Source organism: Gossypium hirsutum, chromosome D06, assembly GCF_007990345.1.
Source record: "Gossypium hirsutum isolate 1008001.06 chromosome D06, Gossypium_hirsutum_v2.1, whole genome shotgun sequence".
NCBI classification, from domain to species: domain Eukaryota; kingdom Viridiplantae; phylum Streptophyta; class Magnoliopsida; order Malvales; family Malvaceae; genus Gossypium; species Gossypium hirsutum.
The window spans coordinates 28,003,845-28,017,388 of record NC_053442.1 but is presented as its reverse complement, the minus strand read 5'-3'; the positions used below and the strand labels follow the sequence as shown (position 1 = coordinate 28,017,388).

Genomic DNA, 13,544 nt, shown 5'->3' with positions numbered 1-13,544 from the left:
TATCACATATATACACTTTCACATTCATCACATCGGCCATTAGGCCTTATCACATATATACACTTTCACATTCATCACATCGGCTATTAGGCCTTATCACATATATACACTTTCACATTCATCACATCGGCCATTAGGCCATATCACATATATATACACTTTCACATTCATCACATTGGCCATTCGGCCTTATCACATATATATACACTTTCACATTCATCACATTGGCCATTCGGCCTTATCACATATATACACTTTCACATTCATCACATCGGCCATTAGGTCTTATCACATATATACACTTTCACATTTATTCAAATATACTTCACATACCACATATACTATCATGTACAGACTTGGTCTTGGCCGAATCTACATCCATCACTTTCCAATGAATAATTCAATTTTACGCCATACTATCATTTCATATTCGAATACTCATAAACTTACGATATCACGATTTAGAATTCAAGTATGGGTTTAATCAATAGCTTATGAGTAACTAAAACAAGTTTTATCCATGTTTACAACAAAATCACATATTCACTACGAGCTGTTTTCCTGAGCAATGGTCACTAAATTATTTATAACCGGAGCTACAAGACTCCAAATCACTTGCCGTTAATTTTCCCTGAATATAGACTCGTATATCTTTCATCCATAAATTTTTCAGAATTTTAGGTTTGGCCAATCAATACCAGATTTTTCTTAAAGTTTCCCCTGTTTCACTATTTGACTAATCTGACCAGTCTTCACTACGAATCAAAATTCTCATTGTACAGAATTCAAAGTATGTTCTATTTGATTTCATTTGAAACTAGACTCATTAAGGAGTCTAAGCATATAAATTTTATCTTGTAACCATTGTTTTACAAATTATAGTGATTTTCTTAAAATAGAACAGGGGATTACGTAGTCATTCTGACACCGTCTCACACAACTTTAAATATCTCTTTATAGGAAATTCCTTTGCTTACACGGTCTCTTTTATAAGAAACTAGGCTAATTAAGCTTTGATTGTATATTTTATTCAGCCTATAATTCCACACCAAACATTTATAGTGATTTTCTAAAATCACGTTACTGCGGCTGTCCTAAGCAAATTATTACAATTTGCTCTTAAATTTCCAAGTCCAAACACTTAGGAACTTACCATTTGAGTTTAAGACATATCATGGCCACATCATATCTTATTAAATCAACTCATTATATCCTATTATAGTTGAATTTACTCAACATTTAGTCACTTAAAACTTACCTCGGATGTGGTCGAACGATTTCGGCGGCTATTCGATCACTTTTTCCCTTCCCTTATCCAACTTTGGTCCTCTAAGCTCTTGAGCTAATTCAAACAAATTTAACTTATTAAAGTCTCATTATGCTAGCTTATGGCCGAATATGACAAGGAGTTTGATAGGTCATATGGCCACCTATAGCTCAAACACAAAATGGTCATACGCATTTTTAATCACATTGAGCAATTTAATACAATTAATCTAACATTTCCTCATGTGCACCTTTATGACCGAATACATGCAACACCAAGCTATCTATTCATTCATGTATGCATCTTATTTAAGCATGTATATCCACAATTGAATTCATCATATAAATATCTATGATTTCACTCAAATAATCTCATTACAACACACGGTGCTCCAACATTATTTAAATTCAAAGCTCGGCTAGTACATAACACCATGATTTTGTCCTAATTTGGAGAGCCAATAATTTAAGTATTACAGCAGCATATTAATTAGCTAAGTACCATAAATTTGTCCTAATTTGGACAGCCAATAATTTACAGCATTACAGCAGCAAATTAATTAGTAATAAACTATCTTAAGTTCAATTTTAACTCCCTCATGCAGCAACCAGACAGCATTCAAGTTAACTTCCAACATTCAGTCAAAGCATTTAAATAAAAGAATATGCATGCTAAATTTCCAGCATTTGGACAACATTTCAACTTGAAATTTTCCAGCCTTTCACCTTCAATATTTCGAATATTCAAAAGCAAAAAGAAGAGTACAACTAATCAATTAAAATTTTTGAACATAATTCAAGGTATATGTTCAACTAAATATTCATGTTAACTCATAATCAATAAGATATTAAGTAGAAAATAAAAACATTATTAGCATGCATGCTATCTACATACAACAACCATTCGACTTCCATCTATTATCAACCCTCAATACACAAAACATCGAAACCAACATCAAAGAAATATAAACATCCATGACTAAATGTCATCTTCATCCATTTACAAAAATTTTGCCATGAGCTGACTTCTATACTTGATGACCACTCCAAATATACAAGGATTTTCAATGAAAGAGCATTAAACATACCTTAATCTATACATTCACCATAGCCGAATGCCCTAGCTTCATTTCCATTTTCTTTTCTTTATGGTTTTCGGCAAAAATGCAAGAAAGGATGGATGTAACTTTGTTTTTATCACCATCTTCTATTATATTTCATTTTAATAAGCCAATTACTAAATTAATCTTTGTAATTTAATATCAAAACCTTTTAAATGGTGGTCCATTACCGTCCACTTACCTATGTAGTGGCCAAATATCATTTAATAATTATATTTCTTCTTTCTTTCTCAACATTTGGCAAGCACAAGGCAAGGATGTATGGCTTCCCCTTTTTTTATTTTAAATTTTAAACCATTAACTATTATAATATAATATATAATGCATATATGGCTATTCAACCATCATCATGGCCGGCCACTTACATAAAAATGGGGAATTTGAAATGCAAATCCCCATATTTTAAGCCATGCAATATTTGACCACTACACTTCAACCTACCACAATTTTAATATTTTTCACATAAGTCCTTTTTAACTAAATTCACATAAAAATAATCAAATTAATGCATGAAACTTTCACACATGCATTTACTCACATTATAAACACGGAATATATCTTTTAACTTCTTATAGGACTCGGTTTCGTGGTCCCGAAACCACTTTCCGACTAGGGTCAGTTTAGGGCTGTCACAATTCAGTCATTTATTGACCTCTCGAAAGGTCCGCAATTGCCTCGAGCGACTTAGGTAAAATGGTCATAACAGTGTAAATGGGCCCAAGGCCCATTACTCAGCCCAAGTGGGCCCACATGCTCGTACAGCCCATTTAGTCTAGATTTCGTCACGGCTATGAGATCTACATATCCCAGCCCAGTATTTGCCACAAATCGTAGATTTGATTCCCTTCGTTCCGAACACTCTTATTCCGAAAATCAATGATAATCGCTCCCTTAGTTCCCAGGCAATGTGCCAAAACCTTGCCGATCTCCCATCGAGAACAAGGAACAAATGAGATGTGTGATATATATCTCTCCACAACAACAACCTCCCCAAATTCCAATATTCTCTCTTGAAATCTCTCCAAATATCCCTCCTCAATTCTCTCTATGACCAGTTCAAACTCCATTTAGTAGTGTTTCAATCCAACTTTACCACCCACACGAATTAAGAAGCAAAATAAATACTCCCTTTTTGATGCGCCACCACTCGAACCTTAGACCCCATGTACACTCCACACGCCCCTTACCACTAGACCAACAACTCCTTTGTTTCATATTTTAACCACAATAATTTAAGAACCTACTATCTAGATCCAAGGATTTTATTCACTTAAAATAAAAATTTTACATAAGCCAAGGTTTGAACCCTTGACTTCACAGACACTTCCAAACACTCCTAAATCACTTAACCACTGAAGCAGACATTCACTTATGTCACTTCCTTGCACAACTAAATATTTATGTGCAATCTCCTAACTGTTTCCTTATTCAAAACCTATTTTTTCTGGGCCTAAAATTCGGGGTGTTGCAATCCTACCATGCAATATTCAATTCATAGGCAATTTAAATTTTATCCATTATAATTTATAAATATTAATGTTTATTCAGTTATGTTACATTTCATCACATCATAATACACTACTAATTCGTATCAAACCATTCATTATCTTCTGCATCAGCCTTCAGGCTCATTTAATCGGTTCGCAAGTCGTCAATAATTAAATATTGTATTTATACACATGTAGTAGAGTTTTGTGACATTTAATATTTTTTTATCAATATTTATCCTGTTTATTCAAAAACCTAATTGTTAATCTGAACATGAAATAGGGTCAAATTGTAAAACTTCAAAAATTTGAAAAACAGGTGTCGATACCCCTAAAGCTTATCGATAACAAATTTAGCTTTGAAGTTTGAAAAATTCATCTTTAAAACACAAGTATTGATACTTGGCTTTTGGTACTGATACTCCTTGATAAGTATCGATACCAATTTATAGTATTTATACCAAATTGACATTCTGTTTATTTAAAGACATGATTGAAATTGCTAAGTATCGTTACCTTTTCTACGGTATCGATACTCCAATACCAAAATGTCAAAATATTTCATTTTATGCCCATTTCATCCCGAGCTAAATTTGCATTCACTTGGTGCCTATAAGTACCCAATAAAACTTGCACAAAAATATTCTAAAACATACCTAAACATTTATAATCAACAAACCAATATGTTCCAATTTGGCACTAAATCTTATCAAATAACTCACTTATGTATAATTAAGATTTCTATAACATGAACCATTCAACCAATCTAAATTCCAAGCCATTCACAAGTTCAAATCTTTCATTTGAGCCTTCAAAACTTGGTCATTCATATTGATGTTCATTCATGCTTCACATTATGCCCAAAACACACAAAACTCATATTCATTCATGTAACAAAGGCATTAATCATTTAAACTAATTAGTATATTTACCTAACTACTAAATCCATTCACTATTATAACATTTCATACTATATTCAAGCCTATTTATAATTTACTTAACCAAATATACCCCGATTCATCTCACTATGAACCATTTCATCCCCAAAATCATCAAAAAAATTTAACCATCTATTGACATAATTCATTCAGCCAAAACCATCCATCATTTTTACATTACACCAACACAAGTTCAAACTTATCAAACAACATTTTAAGACATCATTCTCAACTTTATAATTTAATCAACTATTGACTTAAAAAGTTTTCCTTTTAGCATGTTAAATATATACTAAGCATAACCAAAGCACATATAGCATACATGTACATTCTTTCATTAGCCAATACTTACCATATTCATCTAGTGTTAAACTAACTTTAATTGATAAATTGTTTTGATATAACAAACAAATATGTTTTTGAATAAAGTTTTTTTTTGAACAAAGGAATTATATTAGTTCAAAGCATAAAAATCATTTCGAAACTTTGAAACATCTTAGAAAAGTTTTTGAACACTTGGAAAATTTTGGACAAAGTTCAAAAATATTTTTAACCTCTTTAACCTGATTGAAACATTTTCAGATTTATTGAAAAATTGTTCCCCATAAGAAGTATTGATATTTTTCAAAAAGTATCTATACCATTTTCTATATCGATACCAAACTTGGTTATTGATTTGAAACAAAATGTAATGCCCCAAAATTTCTAATTTTGTTATTGTGAAAATATGAAACAAATATCTATTAGCTTTAGTGGTTTTGTGTTCTGGGAGTGTTTGGGAGGTCCCAAGTTCAAGCCTTCGCTTGGACAAATTTTGGTATTTTGAATGAATTAGGCCTTACTCTTGTTTAGTAGGCTTTTATTTGATTGTTGGGTAAATTACATCAGAATGAGCTTGCTGGTCTAGTGGTTAAATGGTGTGTTATTATGGTGGAGGTCTTGTATTCGAATCCCTATGCAAGTAATGGTATTATTTTTTTGCTTAGATTTTGGGATAGAGTTGTGTAATAGAGGGATTCTGAGTAGTGGATGTGTAGTGGGGATTAGAGGAGAAGATTAAGGGATTTTGGGGGTTATCGAGATTTTATTTTATTTTTTCCATAACCAATTTTTGACTCTCTTTTCTAAAAAAAATTCTACTGTCTATTCTTATCCCTCTCCTCTTGCCGAAATTCTCTTAGTTTTTCCATCTTTATCTTCTTTTTCTTCTTCTTGATTTTTCCCTAATCCATTTATTTTCCTTTGTTTTCCCACGCGGTTAGTGCTCACTTAGTTTCAGTAAGTGTTTCTCTTCGTTTCTGTCATGAATCCCTTAATGACTGAAGTGGTAATTTTTTCTCTACGATTTGGGCGTAGGGGGAGGCTCGAACTGGTGAATTCAGTGTTCTCGTCATAACAATAGTTAAACGAAAGGTTATCGTTGGTGGTAAGTTGGGTTTCTGTTCATTCTTGGTTGTCAATTCGCTTGTAAATCCATTAAATTGATGTTGAGTGTCTTGATTATAGGCTTTGGAGTGCTCGGGGGCTGTTTTAGCATCAAACAAAACCAGGTGTGTACCCGAAACGTAAAAAAAAGGAATTCGGTGAAAAGCCAAAATTGCTTGCAGTTTGGACAGTAGCAGTAGGCTAACTTTGAAAAATCACCGTAAATTTTGGAAATCGAATTAGAGGATGAAAAAAATATGGAGTTGAAGCTTATTGAGTCTAGTTTCTCATAGAAAAAATGGTGTAAGTAATGGAATTGTAAATCGTGAGGTATAATAAACTTTGTGAGACAAGATCAAATTGAATTTGGGTTCCCCTGTTCTGACTTTGGAAAATCATCAAAACTTGGAGAAAAATAATTAGGGGTTAAAAACTACATGTTTAAATTATTAATGAGTCTATTTTCAATAGAAAAAATGGAAACATCATCCCATTTTTGTACTAAGAGATAATTAATTTTGAGGAAAGAAGGGATGAAGCTGTCAGACAGCAGAACAGGGGTAAGTTTGAAGATTTTACTGTACTTATTGGCTGAACTAAAAGTTTTGAAAATTTTATGGTAGAAAAGTATTGGAGTCTAGTTTCAAAGACATCAAGTGGATATTAATTCAGAATTTCGTAGCTCAATATATAAATAATTTAGTAACAGTGACTCAAGTAGACAACTTTAAAGGAACATATAAGTAAATAGTGAAAACATATATGAATAATTAACTAGCACGGGTTACATTAAAAATGGATCACGTGGCCAAGGTCAATTTGGGCCACGCGGGCCACATGGGCGTGTGAGCCCATTTTTCTATAAAGTTCTGTAAGGTTACACGGGTCGCCCAAGTCAACTGTGGACCTATTGTAAGGTCGGTAAGCTTTACTTAGAGCCCTATATGTGTCATCTGTCTATTTGATTTCTATACCGAGCATGACTTATGATATCTGAATGTATGTACTATTAATTGCATAATGGCATGGCATATTTTGTATGTTGCATTACATCAGGGTGGGTTGATGATATTTGGAGGAAGTGTCTGAAAGGCTATTAAGTCTGTTATATAGCAGCTCAGCTGCAACCTTCTAATTATGTGCTGCATTTCGGTACAGCATGGTGTGTAGGGATGGGTGGGTTGATTTAATCCCCACATGGTGTGTATGGTTGGACAGAGATAGTGTGTAAACGCTGGTGGGTAGGATTCTGATTTACTGTATCTGCATTTTGTATCTGAATGGGCCAAAGCCCTAATGTATTTCTGAGACTGTATTTGTATGGGCTAAGGCCCAAACTGAATTTGTGATGGGCACGGGCCCTAGACTGAATCTAATTGAACTCTGTTGATTACCTGTACAGGTAATCCTTAGACTTGACGGAGGACTCGAGAGTGGCCACACGTAAATTTTAGACTGTTTTTTGTTAATGCCTAGAATTTATTACATATTTGGGGTTTTTGATGTATCTTCTAGACTATGGACTGGTTGGATTTAAATTTGGGACTTTATACTGTCTTTTATTGATTTTTTTAAAACTGTAACTCCACAAAACATGGTTTTTTTAAAAACTAAGGTTTTTCGTAACTAGAAACAATTTTCCCTAAATTAATTGGCTACAAAATCTTCCGCTAAGAGCCACGTTTGAAAGCAAATCAACTAGTTTTTCTTCGAATTAAATAAAAGCAAATCAACTAGTCTTCAAATCACTTTCCATGTGACATCGCAAGATTTGGCCATAACGTCTAGGCCAGGTTTGGGGAGTTACATTTAGTGGTTCATAGCCAGGTTGCAAAGCTCAGCTGTGGATTTGGGTTTTAAAACTTGGTTTTAAAGAGATGATCTTTAAATGGTTTGAAATATTTTTGATTGAGTATGTGGTACACCGAGTCTCCGGTGCCGATTCTGTAAGTGTTCTAAAAACTCTGATAAGTTTTTGAAAATATGAGTAGCATATTTTTAAACTACTATAGGTAGTACACTATACTAAGAACACTGTAGATAGTGTATACTGAAAACAGTAGCGAAACTGAAAACTGTAGTGAGACTGTGATTCGTGATAACAAACTCTAAACTTCTGATATTGTTTTGCATAAAATATCGACTAATAGATATTGAAACTATAACTGATTCATAAAAATGTTAACACAGATAAGCTACAAATTCTACGATGAGTGCACGAGGTATCCGCGGATGGGGTACTAGAGGCCGAGGTAGAGGCCGTAGAGGGGCTCGAGCTAAGTCCTCGTCGTTAGGCAACATACCAAATCTGGATACAAGCGAGATGCCAGTTTTACTTGCTACAAAGGCTAGGTCTCATGATCGCATGGCCAGGGACGACGCCTTGTCCCAGGCTATACAGAGGATATTAGAGACGGTCGTTGGACCCAACACTAGATCTGGAGGCTGAGGGTCGGTTATGAAATGACTCCTGTCCAATGGGGCTGAGCTATTCAGGGGTGTCACTGAAGTCGCCCCTAGCATGGCCGAGTACTGGATGAAGGCCACGGAAAGAATCATGAACGATCTGGACTTTACCCCTGAACAAAAATTGAAAGGGGTTGTTTCCTTGCTTCGCGTTGAATCATACCAATGGTGGCTGACCGTTAAAGAGGGCACTCAGCCCGAACGACTGGGTTGAGATTTCTATAAGTTTGCTTTTCATGGTAAATATGTGGAGGCAAGCTACATTGACGATAGAAGATGAAAGTTTCTGAATCTCACGCAAGGGGATCGCTTAGTGGCCGAGTATGAGGCCGAATTTCTGAGATTGAGCCATTATGCGTGAGGCATGGTGGCGATTGAATAAGAGCGTTGTGTTCGCTTCGAGGATGGACTCAGGGATAGTTTGAGAGTTTTGATAGCTCCGTAGAGGGAGCTCGACTTTTGAACACTGGTAAAGAAGGCGAAGATCGTCGAGAAGGTAATGTGCACTGAGTGCCAAAATTGGGATAAAGAGAGAGGCAATAATAAGAGGGATTCGGAGCCTTTGAGTTCTGCGATGAGGCCTAAGAAAAAGGTCAGATTTGGTGGGCCAGTTAGAGTGGGGGCCCCTGTTGCACATACTAGGATCACGTTTTGTGGGAATTATGGAAGACGCCATCTGGGTAATTTTTGGAAGATGAGTGGGGCTTGCTTAAGATGTGAGTCTACTGAGCATCGTGTTCGAGAGTGTCCACTGAGGGCCGATCAGGTGCAAGCTATGGGTTTTGGTACTGCACAGCCACTGGGGGTAGTTCAGCAGCCGCCTAGGTGCCTTAGTCAGGCTAGGGGTGGTAATGGTATGGGTCGGGGGCAGAGAGCACCAAGTAGAGGTACTGGATAGGCTGAGGTGAGACAGTCGGCCCTAGTTTTTGCTGCTCGTCCTCGAGAGGATAGAGATGCTCTGGATGTCATCACGGGTACGTTTCTTATTTTTGATGTGCCTTACACTACGTTGATAGATATAAGATCTACGCATTCCTATGTTGCCTGTTCTATTTCCAAAAACCTAGGGATTCCGGTTGAGAGTAATTCTAGTAAGGTGACTGTACTGAGCCCGCTGGGGTAATCTGTTAGAGTTAGCAAACTGTACAAGGATATTCCTTTAGAGGTTCAAGGGATGGTATTTCTGGTTGATTTGATGGAGCTTCTGTTTGGGGAGTTTAATATGATATTGGGGATGGACTGGTCGGTCAAACATCGTGTCAATTTGGACTGTGCGACTAAGAGGGTCATATTGAGAACTGAAGGGGGTAATGAAGTAGTTGTGATTGGGGAACGTCAGAATTTCTTGGCTAACGTGACCTCTGCATTGGTAGCTGAGAAATTGGTTTGGAAGGGATGTAAGGCATATTTGACCTACGTAAGTGTTTCCATTTCTAGGGACTCTACTGTTAAGGACATCAGAATTGTGAGGGATTTTCCAAACGTCTTTCCTAAGGAGCTATCGGGTTTACCTCTGAATCGGGAATTAGAGTTTGGGATTGAACTTCTCCCTGGTACAGCTCCAGTGTCTATCACTTCTTATCGAATGGCACCAAAAGAGCGTATGGAGTTCAAGGCTCAAATTCAAGAGTTATTGGATCATGGGTTCATCCGCCCTAGTTTGATCCCGTGGGGAGCACCGGTACTGTTTGTTAAGAAAAAGGATGGATCGATTAGGATGTGATTGACTACCGACAACTAAATAAGTTGACTATTAAGAATAAGTATGCACTTCTGAGGATTGATGATTTGTTTGACCAATTCCGAGAGGTGACTATGTTCTCCAAAATTGACTTGCGTTCTGGGTATCATCAGTTGAGGGTTAAGGAGGCTAATGTGCATAAGACGACATTTAGGACTCGTTATGGTCACTATAAGTTCCTAGTGATGCCATTTGCACTGACTAATGCACCAATAGATTTCATGGATCTGATGAACCGAGTGTTTCAGCCCTACATGGATTGGTTTGTCGTGGTGTTCATCGATGACATATTGGTTTATTCGAGGTCTGAGGATGAACATGACAAGCACTTTAGGATTGTTCTTCAGTTTTTGAGAGAAAAGTAGCTATATGCTAAGCTCAGCAAGTGCGAGTTCTGGTTACGTGAGGTAACATTTTTGGGTCATGTGGTGTCTGCTGAGGGGATTTGAGTCGATCCTCGAAAAATTGAGGCTGTATTGGACTGGAAGCAACCTAAGAATGTGTCTGAGATCTGCAGCTTTTTGGGGCTGGTAGGTTATTACTGACGGTTTGTGGAAGGATTTTCACTGATCGCAGCACCCTTGACTAAGCTATTACGTAGAGGTGTACCGTTTGACTAGATTAATGCGAAGCAAGAGAGCTTTGAGAAGCTTAAGACTGTATTGACTAAGGCTCCTATTTTGGTACAGCCTGAACCTGGAAAGGAGTTTATAGTTTATAGTGATGCATCACATGTCAGTTTGGGATATGTGTTGATGCAGGATGGTAAGGTGGTTGCCTATGCATCTCATCAGCTTAAGACACAAGAGGTGAACTATCCGATGCACGATTTGGAGTTGGCCACCGTTGTCTTTGCATTGAAAATCTGAAGGCATTATCTATATGGTGAGAAATGTATTATCTACCCTAATCATAAGAGCCTCAAGTATCTCCTCACTCAGAAGGAGTTAAATCTTAGGCAGCGTAGATGGGTTGAGCTGCTTAAGGATTATGATTGTACCATTGAGTACCATCCCAGTAAGGCCAATATAGTGGCTAATGGATTGAGCAGTAGGGCTATGACCGATCTGAGAGCGATGTTTGCTCGACTTAGCCTATTCGATGATGGAAGTTTGTTGGCAGAACTTCAGGTCAAATCAACATGGATTGAACAGATTCGAGGTAAACAGTTGGGGGATAAGTCTCTCAGGTTGCGTTTTCGTCAGGTTGAGAATGGTGGCACTACTAATATTGGGATAAACAGTGATGGGGTACTTTGTTTCCAAGGTCGAATTTGTGTACCGAATGACGAGGATTTAAGGCAGTTGATTCTGAGAGAGGTGCATGGTAGTCCTTATACTATGCATCTTGGCGGGAACAAGATGTACCGAGATCTTCGGGAATTGTACTGGTGGCTAGGGTTGAAGCATGAGGTTACCGACTTCGTTGCTCGCTGTTTGACTTGTCAGCAGGTTAAGACTGAGCATAAGTTACCTTCGGGTTTGCTGCAGCTGGTTAAGATACCGTTATGGAATGAGAGCGAATAACGATGGACTTCGTTAGTGGGTTGCCTCTAACACCCACTAAGAAGGATTCTATTTGGGTCATAGTGGATCGATTGACCAAGTCTGCTCACTTCATCCCGATAAGGACAAACTTTTCTCTTCAGACATTAGCTGAGCTCTACATGTTGGAAATAGTGAGACTGCATGGGGTACCTGTCTCAATCAATTCCGATTGGGTTCCTCGTTTCATGTCTTGGTTCTGGAAGAAGCTTCATGAGGCTCTGGGTTCAAGATTAGACTTTAGTACTGCTTTCCATCCTCAGACAGATGGTCAGTCAGATAGGGTGATTCAGATACTGGAGGACATGTTGCGGAGCTGTGTTATTGATTTCCGAGGCAATTGAGAGGAGTACTTACTGTTATCAGAGTTTGCCTACAATAACAGCTTCTAGTTTAGCATCCAGATGGCACCTTACGAGGCACTGTACGGTCGTAAGTGTCACACTCTTTTATGTTGGACTGAGTTGGGCGAGCGACGTGCTCTGGGTCCTGAGTTGGTCTCTGAGACAGAGGATAAGGTTAGATTGATTCAGGATCATTTGAAAGCGGCTTCTGATAGGCAGAAATCATATGCGGATTTGAAGAGGCGTGAGATTCAGTATTCTGTGGGGAGCTTAGTCGTTCTCAAGGTCTCGTCATGGAAAAAGGTACTGAGGTTCGGTCACAAGGGCAAGTAGAGCCCTCGGTTTATTGGACCTTACCGCATTCTGAAACGTGTGGGACCTGACACTTATAAGTTGGAATTACCTCCGGAGTTGGATTGCATTTATGATATTTTTCACGTCCCGATGTTGAGGCGTTATCGCTCTGATCCCACACATGTTTCTATTGAGGAGATTGAGGTTAGGCCAGACTTGACCTTTGAGGAGGATCCGGTTCAGATTCTGGAGCGTGATGTAAAGGTCCTTCGGAAAAAGTCCATTCCCTTAGTGAAGGTTCTGTGGCGTAATCATAGCACTGAGGAGGCCACGTGGCAGCCTGAGGATGCGATGCCACGTGGCCTCATCTGTTCTGATCAGGTAAAATTTCGAGGACGAAATTTTCTTTTAGGGGGTAGAGTTGTAATGCCCTAAAATTTCTAATTTCGTTATTGTGAAAATATGATACAAATGTTTGTCAGCTTTAGTGGTTATGTGTTCTAGTAGTGTTTGGGAGGTTCCAAGTTCAAGCCTTCGCTTAGGCAAATTTTGGTATTTTGAATGAATTAGGCCTTACTCTTGTTTAGTAGGCTTTTATTTGATTGTTTGGTAAATTACATCAAAATGGGCCTGTTGGTCTGGTGGTTAAATGGTGTGTTATTATTGTGAAGGTCTTGTGTTCGAATCCTTATGCAGGCAAGGGTATTATTTTTTTTGCTCAGATTTCAAGATAGAGTTGTGTAATATGGGGATTTTGAGTAGTGGATGTGTAATGGGAATTAAGGGAGAAGATTAAGGGATTTTGAGGGTTATCGAGATTTTATTTTATTTTTTTACCATAACCGGATTTTGACTCTGTTTTCCAAAAAAAATTATGCCGTCTATTTTTCTCCCTTTCCTCTTGCCAAAATTCTCTAA

General features: G+C 37.5%; 1 protein-coding gene across 1 annotated transcript; it reads left to right on the top strand.

Moving 5' to 3' along the window:
- The first annotated feature begins 11,502 nt into the window (after positions 1-11,502).
- LOC107900188 (uncharacterized) lies at positions 11,503-13,114 on the top strand. The gene is made up of 5 exons (XM_016825880.1): positions 11,503-11,937; positions 12,093-12,213; positions 12,499-12,635; positions 12,726-12,923; positions 13,109-13,114. Exons 1-5 carry the CDS (start codon positions 11,503-11,505, stop codon positions 13,112-13,114), a joined length of 897 nt encoding a protein of 298 aa, XP_016681369.1.
- Positions 13,115-13,544: the final 430 nt, after the last annotated feature.

Excerpts from the sequence above, each read along its gene's own strand:
- LOC107900188 (XM_016825880.1), top strand. The coding sequence starts at position 11,503 with ATGACCGATCTGAGAGCGATGTTTGCTCGACTTAGCCTATTCGATGAT. Across the intron at positions 11,938-12,092 it reads CTTCGGGTTTGCTGCAGCTG|ACATTAGCTGAGCTCTACAT; the intron begins GTTAAGATACCG and ends TTTTCTCTTCAG. Across the intron at positions 12,636-12,725 it reads AGGTCTCGTCATGGAAAAAG|TTGGAATTACCTCCGGAGTT; the intron begins GTACTGAGGTTC and ends GACACTTATAAG.